The sequence below is a fragment of the Drosophila hydei genome, unplaced genomic scaffold (assembly GCF_003285905.1).
Source record: "Drosophila hydei strain 15085-1641.00,03,60 unplaced genomic scaffold, DhydRS2 tig00000090-arrow-arrow-pilon, whole genome shotgun sequence".
In the NCBI taxonomy this organism is placed as follows: domain Eukaryota; kingdom Metazoa; phylum Arthropoda; class Insecta; order Diptera; family Drosophilidae; genus Drosophila; species Drosophila hydei.
In genome coordinates, this window is record NW_022045662.1 from 961,129 (window position 1) to 977,176 (window position 16,048).

General features: G+C 41.2%; 2 protein-coding genes across 4 annotated transcripts in view; one reads left to right on the forward strand and one right to left on the reverse strand.

Annotated features, from left to right (window-relative positions):
- Positions 1 to 16,048, reverse strand: part of LOC111598192 (MAP kinase-activating death domain protein) — a 31,661-nt gene that overhangs the window by 10,005 nt on the left and 5,608 nt on the right. The window contains exons 2-19 of one of the 3 annotated variants that reach the window (XM_023313318.2): positions 14,405 to 14,569; positions 13,339 to 13,742; positions 12,699 to 13,218; positions 12,067 to 12,428; positions 11,564 to 11,690; positions 9,620 to 9,652; positions 8,703 to 8,797; positions 7,521 to 8,628; positions 7,114 to 7,317; positions 6,835 to 6,885; positions 5,864 to 6,230; positions 5,418 to 5,803; positions 4,715 to 5,185; positions 3,889 to 4,005; positions 3,370 to 3,627; positions 3,059 to 3,298; positions 2,595 to 2,867; positions 2,365 to 2,532 (exon numbers count right to left, since the gene is read on the reverse strand). In XM_023313318.2, the coding sequence (XP_023169086.2) occupies positions 2,365 to 2,532; positions 2,595 to 2,867; positions 3,059 to 3,298; positions 3,370 to 3,627; positions 3,889 to 4,005; positions 4,715 to 5,185; positions 5,418 to 5,803; positions 5,864 to 6,230; positions 6,835 to 6,885; positions 7,114 to 7,317; positions 7,521 to 8,628; positions 8,703 to 8,797; positions 9,620 to 9,652; positions 11,564 to 11,690; positions 12,067 to 12,428; positions 12,699 to 13,218; positions 13,339 to 13,742; positions 14,405 to 14,527 (5,307 nt within the window). In that variant the 5' untranslated portion in view covers positions 14,528 to 14,569. Of the gene's footprint in view, positions 1 to 2,364; positions 2,533 to 2,594; positions 2,868 to 3,058; positions 3,299 to 3,369; positions 3,628 to 3,888; positions 4,006 to 4,714; positions 5,186 to 5,417; positions 5,804 to 5,863; positions 6,231 to 6,834; positions 6,886 to 7,113; positions 7,318 to 7,520; positions 8,629 to 8,702; positions 8,798 to 9,619; positions 9,653 to 11,563; positions 12,429 to 12,698; positions 13,219 to 13,338; positions 13,743 to 14,404; positions 14,570 to 16,048 lie in introns of those variants that run through there. The other 2 variants (XM_030223054.1, XM_030223055.1) reach the window with 2 other exon arrangements.
- LOC111598191 lies at positions 10,728 to 11,397 on the forward strand. Its single transcript, XM_023313317.2, has one exon. The coding sequence runs from the start codon at positions 10,926 to 10,928 to the stop codon at positions 11,352 to 11,354; it is 429 nt and encodes a 142-aa protein (XP_023169085.1). The 5' UTR covers positions 10,728 to 10,925; the 3' UTR covers positions 11,355 to 11,397.

The window sequence follows — 16,048 nt, forward strand, 5'->3', positions numbered from 1 at the left end:
CACGATTTCTCAAAATTTAAGCCTGAATATACAAAATCAAAACTCTTGTAATATTTATATATAGCGCTTTCAATTAGATAAATTCTTTTTTATGTTATTGTTTGTAATAATTGTTGTGTTTCTCTTATTTTTTTATAATCGAAAATTGTACACATTACAAAAAAGTAGCGAAAAGAATTTGAGAAAAAATTTGATGACAATGAAGAAGACTTATCTGATATCGCTCGAGACGGAATATAAAGAGAAAAACCGAAACAAGATAAGTATAAGAAAAAGAAGAAACAAAAAGGAAAACTTAAGAGACAAGAAAAATAAAGTATGAAAGATAATGCCCAGATTAATGAATATCGTAAGCATAATCATAAGATGATGTTAGCAAATGTATCGAATCGATTAGAATAATAATTAAATAAAGTAGAGAGAGTATAATGAATATAGCATTCAGTACATTCACTAGCACAATATATGGATTATATGATATATGGTTGTATGTTTTTTTTTATTATTATTATTTTGATTAGTATTGCTTAGTCCGATCGAAAGGGGCTTCGATATTAATTCATTGTTGCTCATTTTCGCATTTACATATGCATTAGACAAGTAAATAGATATATATAGGAGGTCGAGAGACAATGAAAATCAGGAAAGTAAAACGAAAATAAACTGAGAGAGTTACGAAATGTAAGAATATATATATATTATATATATATATATATATATTATATATTTTTGATTTCGATAATTGTTAGGGGTTAAACTCGGGGATGAATGAAATAGAAAATTATATAAACAAATCCCAGGAATTGCTCGAAATCATAATCTGTATCAGATATTACATATATATACATATATATATATATATTTGTATATATCTACACATATATATATATATATATATATATATATATATAAAGAGGTATACATATATATATTTTCAATGTGAATTGGGACAGTCGGGCAGGTAAGCTTAGAGAGAAGTTAAGGCGAACGCCTTGATGGGTGCTACGAAACAGTTGACAGACTGGGCACATCGTCCAGCTATAATGCCCAAGTAGTTCCATGTAGACAGTATTAATTCTCAGTTAGACTTTACTTATGCTTTTTGTGATAGTTAAAAATTATAACGCAAAATATTGAGAAGGTCCTTGTGTTACGTATATATATATATATATATATATATATATATATATATATATATATATATATATATATATATATATATATATATATATATATATATATATATATATATATATATATATATATAGGACCTACATATAAATATATATAAACATATATCTATATATATCTATACATATATGTATATATATATATATATATATACATATAGTAAATCAATTTGCCTTGCAACGATACAAAAGAAGAAACAGAGGAAAATATAGAAAACTAAAAATAAGAGAACGAACCAAAAGACCAAAGCGAAAAAATAAGAATCAATTCGAAACAATAGACAGACATAGTTGATAATACGAAGACAAAAACGAAAACGAAAATTAGAAATGAGAATGAAAACGAAAATCAAAATCAAAATTCGCCCAAAAATGTGAATACTTAGTATTTTAGTATGTATATTCTTTATATGGAATTTGTACTGTACTTTCTCTTATTGTCGTAGGTTCATTAAAAAAAATATATTAAATGTTGTTATATATATATATATATATATATATATATATCAGTCATATACATATATATATATATAGAAGTTATAGACGCACATTAGGGACTTTTTTTAAAAAAGTTTTTGGGGATTTTCTTTGGTATTTATTTGACTGGAACATATTTTATTTTTTAGGTATTATTGGAGCAAGTGGCAAATGGTGGACGACAACACCAATTGCCGGGCATAACGAATATATATATATATATATATATATTTGTATGTATATATAGATATTGGATATACATAGTTAGGATAATACATATATGTATGTAAATGTCTGTAGTTAGTTATATGTAAGAGCTGAGAGAGACAGAGAGAGAGATACAGACAGCGAGAGAGAGTGTGACTCCGAAAGGTTTCGTAATGAATTCGATTTGTTTTACTTTGTCTGGGCTTTTGATTAGATGTTAGTATGTGTCTATTATATTGGGATGGAGATGGTTGGGATATGGGTCGGGGCTTTACGTATTTCAGGTAGACTTGATGCGTATATGTTTATGGTTTTTTTTATATAGATGCAGAGAGTTGTACACAAAACGAGTATTTTTAGAGAGCGGCGAGGTATATGTATATGTGTATATGTGTGTATATATGTGTGTGTGTCTGTGTGTGTGTGAGTGTTTGTGTCTACAGGTGTACGTGTGCTTGTGTGTACTTAGGAGAGAGACAGCGACACTTACCTTGCTGTTGGAGAACAACAAACCGACACCCTCTAGACAGACCTGCAGCAGTCCACCCTCGCCCGTATTCATATCCTGCACTGGAAACTCACCGCCCAATTCGGGGACATTTGTGGGCGTGCCGCCGCGTTCCATGGCCTCCTTGATGCAATTATACAGCTCCTTGCACTGTCATATTAAACAGTTCACATAATCGATATATATTATATGATACTGTCAATATGACCCACCTTGCGTGTGTAGTATTTGTGAAGCTGCGTCTGACCGCCGTTGCGACGCCACAGACAGAGTAACTTGGTCTTCGGGGAATAGGTCATATTGACCAGACGCTCGTACCACCAGCGCTCCACAATGGTGCCATCCACGGAACGCAACACCAAGCCATCATCGCGCACCTCCATGAAGCGCAACGGACCATTGACATCGATGCCCTGATGCACGGTAAAGCTCTGACGGTGTAGCAGTCGTGAGCCCAATGGCTTCAGATCTATATCATTGCCGTTCTATAAGTAGACCAGAGAATAGTTGAAATAATTAAAATATGCTTCTAAACGCCTCATACTTAGACACATCACATTGATAAGATAAAAAAAAAACAATATACTCGTTTTCCCTATGTGTACAGAGTATAAAAGAGTATCAGGCAGCCTATACACCTGTGTTTACTTTGTAAATAATGTGGAAAAAAACATACCAGATTGTTGATCTGATCGACTACATTGTGCACCTCCTGCGAGTAGACCAATCCGATGTGACTCTTTCCCAGGAGGCGGCGTATCTTGCGTCTGATCTCATCCTTGGTCACATTCAACATCACCAAGATGGCGGTCAGATTGTAGAGCATGGTACTCAGCAAGCGATCCTCATCGTGCTCGAGACGTTTGCGTTCCGACTCGCTCAGTGACTTATAGCGCTCCATCATTTCAATGGGTCCCTGAATGGCATGCAAGAAGCATTAAGATTTCTCTTTAGAGCCTGGAACTTAGCAGATGAAACTTGTCTCACCTGATCCATGCCGATCATATCACGCTCCTGACTGACAGCATCCAAGAAAGCATCCTCCCAGAACTGCATTTGATTCCAGAGATTGAGCCGATCCTTGCCCAGCAGGCCCTCGAAAAGATAAACCCTCGGACTATCTGGCGATGGCGACGATGAGGTATTTATCAAATGCCCGCCCGTATAGCGGAAACCGGCGCTGAGCGTCGACTTGCCCGACCACAAGTTTCCGGTGCTCTTTTTCGAGTCTTTCGACGTGGTGGTCTGTGAAAGAACAGCGTTCGAAACGATCATGTAAAATCCAAGTCTAAAGTCAAGAGAAAAGCCAACTTAATCGTATATTGATGATCGATGCAGGTCTTGAGCCAAAAAGTGAGACAACAACAGCTACAACAAGTTGATAAGTGCGCTCCTTATGCTATGTGTTTGGGACTTGGGTTGAGACGGGTTGAACGGATCGATTTAGTTATTATCGATCAATCGATCGATCGATTAATCAAACGGGACATCCATCTGTGTACTTACATTTTCGTATTCGGTGTCTGAGACTGTGGAACGGCAGCTGGATGGCATGCGAACGCTCAAGCTGCTAGCTGGGAGCAGATCACTGACTACGGATAGCGCGCCCGTGGAGCCAGCAGCCTACGAATTACGATATACATATGTTTATATATAAATTGATACGAAGTACGATATACGATATACGTCAAACGTTAAACGTTATACGTTAACATTATACGTTACACGTTATGCGGCATATGATATACGTTTTGCGATATAGACTATTCGACATACGATAAACCATATGCGATATACGGTATACGATACACATTATACGATACACAATATATTGTATGCGATATACGACGCATTACTCTTCATACTATATGTGATATACGATATAAGATATAAGCTTTGAGAAATTCGATATATGATATACGATATACTGTTCACATTATACGATACATAATATATTGTATGCGGTATACAAAATACATGATTCATTCATATAGTAATATGCGATATACGATTGACGATATGCGATTATTTGTAGCCGACATTAAACATTGATTTGAGCGTGGCCCATTTTGACAATATACTGATAAGCTCTTTATGCGATGTATAGTTAGACAACGATTACGATAGCAATAGCAATAACAATAGCGATGCACGATACTGACGCTGATACACTGAATGGACGTGGGCATGGGGGCGTGGCAACTATGATTAAATAATTGACTAATAATATGAATATAGCTATATATATATATATATATATACTTTTGCATATATATTATGGTGGGAATCGGGAATATCGAATTATATATACTACTGAATCGCTACCACTCACATCTGAATCGAACGAGGTGAGCATATTCTTCAAGGCACTTCTCTTCTGCGACAACATATCCTTGAACATCTCCGTTGTCGACTGCCCATCTTGGCTATCTGCCGACGACAGACGACGCGCTGCAGCTGTTGATTGTGAAGTCGGAAGTGCCGTATGCGTTGAACTCTTGCGCGACTCCTGCGGCGAGGCCCACTCACTGCCCAGCCCGGAATGGGAGCCATTGGGGCTGCTCGGCGAGCGTAGATTCTCACGACTGCCCATGGGACTAGCCGCATGACTCGACAGCAAACTGGATGACATATCGCTGCCCTCATTAATCTCTTTACTCCAGTAGTGTGTATGCGCCACCTCCATTAGCTGGAATACTGACGCCATGCCGCCGAGTCCGAAATTGCTAAATGTCACATCGAGGCCTCCAGCAATGGCTTGCACACACTTCAGCATGCCCTTCCACACGGGCTTGGTGACACACTATGGGGAAAAAGAAAGGGAAACATTTGTTTATTATCGTAATCCACTGAAAAATTATCTGAATAACTTCTATTATTTGCAAACAGCTAAGGTATTCTTTTCAGCTTTATAGGACTTATAAATATCTATAATTTGCATTCGTGTTACGATCTGATCTTGTCTGAAAGCCTTCACAACTTCTATGTATTGAGGCAAAGACACTATCTGTTCTATAAACCGTCTGCACCCTTACCACATCATCAATATGATCGTCGGGCGCAATTTTCTTGTCCAGCGTCTTGTTTAGCTTGCTGAGCACCAGCGTGCGATAGGATTCATCCTCCATCAGTTTCTTGAAGCGATTGAGCTTTAGCCAGCCAATGCCCTCGCCCGCCAGCACCTGAGTGGTGACATCCTTGAGGAACGCCTGATTCTCGGCATTGCTATGCGAACGTTCTTGATTCTGTTGACGTGTTAGGTCCTCCTGCGTTTGGCGGGGGCCCGCATGCTTAATAAGTGGCGTACGCTCGACGAGACCTTTACGACTAGGAAACGGATCAAAATTGATGCCAGCCTTATTCTTAGGTGATGATACATTTGTCTGCTTGTGCTGCATGGCCGCCTGCTTCTGTTGGTTCTCTGTGAAGGCATACATATGTAAATAAGCTGGAGAGGAAGTAGTTTAAAGTGTAAGCTTACTCTTTCCAAACATTCCCGAAAACATTGTTGTTGTGGAGGAGGCCAGGCCATTAAAATCGGTGCCAATGGAGGAAAAGAAATTGTTGCCACCGCCGGCTTGTTGCACCTGCTTCTGTGTCGCCAGCTGGGAATTGGGCGTTGGTGGAGCATTGCTTGTAGCTGCAGCTGATGAACCATGCTCCTCAATCTTGATGATGCCCTTCTTGGTGGCCGCCTCTTTGGCCGTCTTGGTTAGATCGCCCAAAGTAGACTTGCCCACATAGGTGAGATCTTCCAAGGTGTTTTTGCTAACGCCAGCTGCCTGCTTGGACACCTCCAGCGCCTGCTTGGACGCCTCACCGGCCGCCTTTTTTGCATGCAACGTAAACTGTGGACAGCACAGCAAATCAATTTAATCACATATCAATTTAAGAAAGAAAAAGAAGCGATTACTTGAGAGCTACTACGAAACAACAGCGCAGAGTGCAGGTTAATGGCAGCCAATGCAACTAACTACTCGGGATGAGATTATATCGGTTAGCTACAAGGGGTTTCAAGGTTGTCAGCTAACTATTTGCTACAGTTTATTACAGTCAGTAATCGTTGCTAGATAGTTTTGCCACCTTATGTAAATAGTTAATATTCTATGAAAGCTCATATTAAGAATCAGATTTCTCTTGAATAATCAGAGACTCAAGCAATCAGTCTTTCAGGCCGTCAATCAATCAATCAAACAGAATTGGCATGTGAGCCTGTCAATCAGTCAGTCAGTCAGTCAATCAAACAGTCAATCAGCCAGGCAAGCAGTCAGAAAAGACCAAAACTAACATGAACTCGACTGTGAGTGCTTTAAGCATGGACATGAGCGTTGATGTTATCAAAGAGTATAACTATCGATGCGATTATCGTGTGTGTATTCATGTATGTGTTTATGTGTGTTATATGAAAGCTGTTTATATGGGTTATGTGACTGAGAGTGGCTGGGTACCAACCTTTTCGAAGGTGTGTCGCATTTTGTCATCTAGATCTTCGTCCAGTGCATGCTATACTTAGTTATACATTCGTTAACATGAAGTAGACACAGAGTGCGATTGGGATTTATCGATATCGATGGCAAACGCATCATTTGCATAATCATTTATTCAATTATCGTTTATCATTTAGTCAAATAGTCAAATAGATGAACAACAAAGAGCACAACAACACATTGAGTCCGACATTGGATGCACAATACAAAAATTTACCACAAATTCGCTCAGCATTCAACTCACCTTGTCGACGTGGGCGAGCAGGCCTTCCTGGCTGCTCTGACGCGTCGTCTCGCGTACCAGCTCCTTGGCGTGCGAGGCAAAGTTTTCGAACAGCGAACTCTGTGAGCTCTGGCGACCCGGACTACTCGAACTCGAACCAGAACTTCCTGTACGGGCCAATATATTGCTAACACTCGGCTGCTTGACGGGCGGTGTGAGTGGTGGCTAAAAGGGAAATGTTTTCAATACATTATTTATATATTAAATATCTCTAAATTCGCTAACTCTTGTAGTTGCCGAGATTGACAGACAGACTCAACCTTTCATCTTCTACAACAGTCTAAGAACATTTTCCTTCTATCTCTCTCTCTCTCTCTCTCTCTCTCTCTCTCTCTCTCTCTCTCTCTCTCTCTCTCTCTTTCTCTTACCGGTATCTTTTTCTCCGAACGCTCCACGTCGCCGGTGTTTCGTTGCAATTTGTTACTGGCTATGCTCTTGCCGGTCACCGTGGAGGTTGTATCCGACTCAGCCTCCAGGCTGGCCATTTTGATGGTCGCCTCGAGTCGCATAGCCAAGGGTGTAGCCAGCTCAAAGGCACCCGCTGCAGCCGGCGCTGCCTTCTGTCCTGACTTGGGCTGGAAGTCAAACTCTGAGTCACGATTAAAGCTGGGTGAACTAAGGTCCGAGCGGCTAGATGAGGAAGACACTGGTGAATCGGCTCGCTCCTCATCACCCTTGCTTTTCGTAGGTCCGGCCAAGCCCTCCGGATACTGTAGCTTGCTGGGCGGATGATAAACGAGAGCTGGATCCAGATTTGAGGATAATGTTTGCGGCACGACATGCGGTCGATTGTAGGAGCCGAAGACGTCGTGTAAGCTGGGCGACAGATCCGAGGACGCCATTTCGGAGACAAAATCACTTAAAGAGCTGTACGAGGAGCTGCTGCTATCTGCCCCCTCCGAGTCCGAGCCGCTCTCATCCGTGGGCTGGCACTCGAGCTGCTTGAGTGAGCGCAGCGCACCATTCAAGGAGCTGCCGTCATCCCACACGGAGAAGCGTATAGGTGTAAGGGAGTGGGCGAACCATTTGGGCTTATCGCCCACCTGCATGGGATCCATGACGCCCGTCTGCACACGCAGGAAGGCAACATTTGTGGGGGTTAGCGACCATTCCGCCAGGAACTCAACAGCCTGCGTGCGAGCAAACTGATTGAGGAAGAGCGAGGCACGTGGACGTGAACGTAGAAAGCTATTGATTTGGAAGGCGACAACGGGTCGAGGATAAAGACGCAGCGTGCGCGTATGTTCCGCAAAGTTCGCCAACGTATTTTGGGCATTGAAGAACCGAACCATTGCTACACGTGTGGCCACATCCACCGAGTCCACATCGGTGCCATAGACAAAGGGATTCAGGGCTGGCGAATTCATTGGACTAGGCTGGCGGGACAACATGGCGCCCTGGGCAGACACCGAATTACGCTGACTGGCATGGGCGGAGTGCGGGGGCGTTTGCAACGGCAAACGCACTTGGGAAACCCTAAGAATGACGAGTATGAACACATCCATAAAAAAGAACGCAAATATATATATAAACACAGTTGGATGACTTACCCCAATAGCGGCGGCTCCTGCAGACTATCCCGCACTGAAGGAAGCAGCTGTTGTGAGGAGACAGCCTGATTGGATGCTGTCATCGATGTTAAAGCCTGTTTCGAGCAATCAAAATAGTCGATTTAGTGAGCTCAACTAAGCTAATAAGACATTAGGCTGGAAACTTCAAAATGGCTAACTATAAGAAGGGTTACAGCAAAAGGTAAGGTAGGGCCTTTGGGATTAACTAGTTACAAGATCTGTCTATATATATACAAAAATATAGACAGTGGGTATTACAATTAAACTTATGTCTGAAGAAGCATGCACACACAAGAAGACAGAAGCAAAGACTCAACAGAGTCTGAGAAGAGAGAGAATAAGACTGTGCCTAATTATAATGAAGCTCTGATTAAAGCTCAATAATAGAGTAGATTTTAGAGAAATTTATAGAAAACAGAACGAGTATATATAGAGGTATATGGATACTTCTTGAAAATAAGTCAATTCAATTGAATTTTAAAGGAAAAATATGAAATTTCGTCTAACTACAAACAAGATTTTCAGATAAAGAATATTAAAAGAATAACACAAAATTTCCAATTGGAATTCAAACAATTCCTAGAAATATCCATAAAATAGCCTATGATTATATAGCACATTAGTTAGAGTTATGAAGGAATAACATTTCTTGGGAATATACATATTTTCGTTTTCCATTTAAGATATGACTGTATGCATGCATTTGTATATATGTATATAGATTAGGTATAGGTCTTGTTAATAGTATAATACAACACAGTAGTATTATATATATACATATATCTTTTAGTATTAGATATGTACAGAACGCTTGTAACTCAAATGTCAAATATGTAAATGATAAAATGTTAAAAGAAACGTAAAAATGTTATTTAACATATGTGAACGATATTTACACCAAGTCCAGCTTCATCCATAAGTAGCATAGCCTGCAGTTGTAGTAGTAGTAGTAGTAGTAGTTGTTGTTGTTGTTGTTGTTGTTGTGATCAAGTTTAACAAATTCGTATAACAGATAATGCATGAATGTTAGAAGTAGAGTAGTACAGCGTATTAGCGATGTAAAAGCCACAAAACGATAGAGACAAATACAGAGTGGTCGGGACGAAGAGAGAGGGAGAGAGAAAGAGAGAAAGATAGAGTATTGAGAGAAAGAAACAGTGATAGAGAGAGAGAGAGAGATGGAGCAATAGAAATATGAAAATAAATGTTTTAAGTAAATGTAAAAGTATAAAGAAGATAAAGAAAAATAATGTTCAAATCATATATATGGACTTCTCTGTAAGTGTAACTCCAAGGCGATATAGACAAGTATTATATATATATAGATATAGATATATGTATAGAGCACAATCATACAAAATCGGGTAAAAGAGGCGAAAAAAATGTAATATAACGGTTAATCAACGATTTCGACCGTTGAACAATCGAGACGCGAGCTTTATAGCAATCGCATATCGATAACATATAGACGATCAAAGCGTTTTCCATATCAAGATATACACTTAAATATAGTATATGACATGATGTATGCATAAATATATATATTTATATATATAAATATATGTACATTCCTTCATATATATATATATATATATATATATATATATAGATATAGTCTTAAGCACATGTGCGAGTTTGAAAGAGTGTGTTAACAATCAGATAAGTAAATAAGAGAATTTTCTAGTCGCAGTTGCGCGGCTAGCAAATACCCTGTACCCAAATAGATATAGAATATTTATATATACATAAAATATGTTGGGAGCGTAAAGGTTTTAATGGCATATCTAACACATATATATATAACAACCTACATAGTCCCTGTGTATAAGGAATATAAACAGATTCAGAAAATATGCTAGGAATATATGTATATATAACATATATAAGCAACTTTACAGACAACTTATATGGGCGCAGGGCTTATATGAAATGTTTTCCTTTCTGTTGGAGGACCTTTTTTTCTTATCCATTTGCTTAGTTGAGTTTTACGAAAATCATGCTCGAGTTAGCTGTCAGTTTTCAGCTCCCACACCTCAATTTGAATTAAATGCATAACTTAGTTTAGAAATTTTGTTTGTGGTTCTGTTTCTTTCCCTCGGAAATTTCGCTTTTTTTGATTTGAAGCCAAAAAAAAGTAGAAAAGCATAATAATACCAGAGCGAAATCAAGAAGAAGCAAAAATAGTTACAGATACAGTTGAAAATGCGCCGCGAAAGAATTGCCGCCATGTCTACAGAAGAGACGACATCTCTCAGAAATGCAGAAGGCATACGAAAATTCACCAACTTGATGGATCCACGCTTGGATCAGCTGGTGGTGTACAGCTCCGTGCTGGAGCATTTGCTGCAACAGAAGCACCATTATGAACAGGAGCGCGACATGGAGCTGCTGCGCCTCGAGAGATTCAGGTGCGAGGGTGCCAAAGCTAATCGGATACTCGTGCAAATGCAGGTGGTAAAAAAGGTGCAGGGCATGCTCCCAAATATTGTGTTCAAGTTGCGCAATGAGTACGACAAATTCGAGCGCTTTCTGCATAGAGAGAAGGGACTCCAGAGCATTAATCTGTCTCTGTATGACAAAGGTCTGCAGTTACTTAGCATCTGCAAAAAGAATCTAGAGCAGACTCTATAGACATGGTTGCACTCTCGTCCTCCCACACACAAGCCCCCCCCCCCCCCCCCCCCCCTCCACTCACACGTAACCAATCCCAATACACAATTACGTAATTGTCGCAACAAAATTTGGATAGCCCCGACCCCCAACCAACCATATGGATAAGCGTCACAAGAAATGGCATTGTATATCAATATATCCATCGCATCTTACCCAAAGGGGCTTACCTGTTTAAGATGATTTTTTAATATTGTGCCCTCCGGCTCGGGCAATGGAGGTATCTCATCGTATCCACCAGTTGGTGGCGTCAGCTTGGTGGAATCCAAATCCACAACCCATATATCATCGGGCAGCCTGCAATTTAAAGGATCACTAATCGTTCTGGATACCGGATGCTATGCGAATCGATTTGGAACTGTCAGGCATTGTCGGGTATAGCCGGGCTTTACCAGGCAGTACCGGGCACTTCCAGTACCTAACAGCATTTACTATAGCGGATACTACAAGGTACTAACAGGTATTATCAGGCAACACTTGACCGGTCATTGCTCTGAAACACCGTGCGGTACCAGATATTACCTGGCGCTACCTGGTATTACCAGCTATAGCGGCTACAATCGGGCACCATTAGTCACTGATCTTATCAGATATTTGTCAAGCATTCCCTGGTTCTAATGAACACCATTGGATACAATAGGCACTATCGGCGCTACCGCCACAACACACTTACCTGAAATTCTTTTTATAGATGAGAAATGAGGCTGGCACACCGATGACAAAGGGCGTGGGCGCGAGCAACAGCTGCTCGGCACAGCTGAGGCATGTGGGCAGCAACGGTATGACCGGAAACATGTACTCCAATGGATATAGCATTGTTACGAACGCCATTACCGACATGGAGAGTGCATTATAGTCGCGCGACTGGAAGAGCACCTTATTCTCCAGCATGATCAGTGTCCACACCTTCAGACATGTCTCCACGCCAAGCAATTCCAATGGCAAATGCAGCGGAAAGTCAACGAGCGAAAATCGTGTGTGATCCGGCAATGCGAAAAGCAACGGTTCGTGCACAGTGGGCGACAGCACCTCCACCTATGAGGAGCACGCACGCACACACACAAAATGAAACAAATCAATTAATGACAAAGCTTATAGATAATTGTACATAATAACAGCTGTTTAAAAACATCAAATCCTTTTCAAGCTGAGATTACTTGTGAAAAATAGAGAAACGGCCACATTTAAATTGACTCGTTTATTTAGTGGATTGTGATGTTTCTTCTATTGACACTCTAGCTCTTGGCCGCATGTTAAATGTTTATTAAGAAACAGGCTAAGGCGGCGCAAGACTTTGATAATTACCTCGACACGCGTAGAGCCTGGCACCGGCACCGGCGTAGAGAGCAGACGTAGGATCCACGTCTCGATCTCGCGCACATCATGCAGCACAATGGAGGGTGTCGCCTCGCTGGCATGCCCCGTCAACACCGTCCACACATTGTCCCGATTGAGCTTCTGCGAGGCACCCACACGCTTCGGCGAGGACGACTCGTTGCAGGCATCGATCAGCTTCTTCAAAATGAAGAGGCACTCGCGAAAGGTGGTGAAGAACGGATGATGCGATATGATGCAGAGCGATGTTAACGATTGATTGCGCAGTTTGGTTCGCTTACGCGACGCTCGTGGCGATGGTGAATGACTGCCGCCCGATTCCGAGTCCGCGGAGGGTGCCATCAGGCCCAGTTTGGGCACTGAGGCCGCTGGATGATGGTGCGTATGTAGACGCAGCTGGTCAGAGTCGCGACGCGAGGTCAGTTCACGATCCGAATCACTGGGCGCTACGTTACTTCTGTAGTCGCTAGAAGTAGTTAAGAGGCCGTAACTATTATGGAAGTGGTTTAAAAATCGGTTAGATCATAAAAGCCAAAAGCGTATTATAGCCAACCAGCATTAGCAGCAGCACCACGCTGCCAGCCTGCCTGCGCTGCACACACACACTTGCCTGCTAAACGCCGAATCGGAGCTGCGCTCCATGCTCTTTCGCCACGACTCACGACGAAAGGCAGATGAACGCCGACCACGGCCACCTCCACTTGCACCGCCCCCAGCGCCAGCGCCATGCCCACCACCGGCTCCATTGCCAGCCGCGCCGCCACGCTCAACGCCCGCCGCCGAGCAAGGTCGTTCGATGGGCCTGTAGAAGTTCACACAGATGCCATAGCGCGTCTTGCCCGAATCCTTGTCCGTTAGCGCAAACACAAACGAGGTCATATCGCGTATGGCGGAGCCAGTGCGTCGTGGTCCCACGCTGGTGCAACCCTCCGGCTGACAAAAGTAAACCATGTCCAGCGGCAGCGGAAAGTCTGCGTGATCCGATGGCGGATAACGTCGCAGCAAATCGGGCACCTAAACAGTGAGCAGAAAAAAGATTAGCTTACACTAGTCAACCTGAAACGCCTGGCACACAGCCTAAACTCAGCTGAAGCTAAGAAGAAGCTACAAGCAATGTTAGCTAGTGTAAATAGAAGGATATTCTAGGTGATATTCAAACAGAGAACTCTTCAGTAGTCTTCAAATCAATCATACAATCTACGAGATACACCCAAAAAACGTTAGGTACATATCGATATTTATCGATTTTAATTGTTATACATTATTCTGAGAATTATGTGCGAGAATGCACAGTCGATTTGATTAATTATAAGATATAAGATATGATATCTATGGTCAATATGTTTTCCCATGGTATAACCCAATTATAAGTAGGAAACAAGGGACATTTCGAAGACTAGTAAAAATTTGGTATGCATAGCAGTAAAATGCTTCCAGATTTGACTCAAAAGCCCTTGACTTCAATAAAAATAAAGGCACAATATTTGCTTGAGGCAGACATTCATGTCTTCTCTTGATTTTGATGGAGTACATATAAACGCTATCAATAGCCTCCGTTAGGTGAACATTATGATATTATAATGAGTATACAGGGTATAATAAGTCATAATTTATGCACCCTTGGCAGCAGTTATAATCAACACACACACACACACACACAGGCACACAACACTCACCTGCACCGGCGGCGCCTTGCTGCCCTGCATGCCCTTGGGCATTGGCGGCGTTGTGTGGGCACCCACAATGGCCATGTAGTCGACGAGGCGCGGGCATAATGAGGCGCGTTGTTGATCCGACATTTTCGGTATACTCTCTACTCACTACCCTTGCTCGATGGGATTCTGTAAGTACAAAGTGGAAGAGAGGAAAACAAAATTGTAAGATGAAATCAGAGATAAACAGCGTGAGTAATTAGGGGGAGCAAAGAAAGCATAGCGCAAGCAAGGTCGTAATCCATTAGTCACATCTGGTAGCCAAGTTAAGCTACACACAACGCTGCTTTTCACACAGCCGTAAATTAAATTTACCGCTCAACACAAGCGCATGTTAGCAATTACAGCTCAAAAGCAAGCTCCATGCGGCAGCAGGATGTTTCTATGCAACTTGCCCTTGAGCGGCAATGTGGGGCATGCGAAATAAAATTAGTTGCCTCAAATGAAAGCCTGCTTAATTGCTGAATATTCAGCTAAAAAACCTTTATTCAGCTAAAAATAATCTCGAGCCTTAAATTTACAAACTTATCACATTTTCACATAGCTCTAAATATTAAGAAGGAAATACTTAGATGGGTATAGAAAGCTATAAGAACCTTAGCCAGTTAGAAGTTAAAGCTTTGCATTTATTAACCTTAATCTGTGCAAGATTCTGGCTGTAAGCATTGGCTCTCGCATGACCTCGCTGTTTTGCATAGATTACTGACAACTGGGACTTAGGATCGCTACGAGCGATTGTACGTCCAAGCTAAGAATCGGAATTCTTATAACTAGGAATTAAAAAAAAATAAATAAAACACCAAAAAAGCAAAAGAAATCAACTACGAAACATCTCAAGAAGATAATTTATGGTTCTCTAAGCCTTTTCTGGGCATCTGGACATGAAGTCAAGGCTTCACACTGACTGAAGCTGACAACCCTTGCTGAAGCCTATTAGCATTAGTTTTAGTAATAGTATTAGTACTAATGTTATTATTAATCATAATATTAATCATTCATTATAATCATCATTATATTTGACTTTATTATCACTACCATTAACCAGCTGAGCTCAGCTGTCATTGGATTGTTTTTACTTTACTGGATCCTCTCATTAAACTGTAGAACAAACTGCTCAACAGTAAACTCAATATGTGTAAAACTTATCCGTAGCATTCACTTAAGTTGTTTTGAAGTTTTAAGTGCTTCAGCTGGAAAGCTTTCAATTAAATCTTTTATAATTGCAATGCGAAGCCGGTGAAGGCGGGAAATCGAAAACCGTCGGCACAACATTTCCCTCCAATTACTGCATCAGCAGATGTGGCTTTAATTAATAACGTAATGCAACACGATACTTAAACTGTAATGAACGAGAGAGAGGGAGGGAGCGAGGTAGGGAGAGTAATGGACAGCGAACGAGGGAAAGATAGCTAGATAGACAGATGAATGTGCGTCAATTGGGCTTCGAAGAAAAATGGAAAATGGAAAACTTTGAGGCGCAAAGCCCGGCAAAAGCCAAAGGAAATGATTTTCTGATTGCTCTAAGCCCGCACAAGTTTGACCTATTGCATTTGAGAAGCCCTCAAGTGGTTGGGGTGGCTGTTTGTTAGAAGTTGACTTAAACGAAGT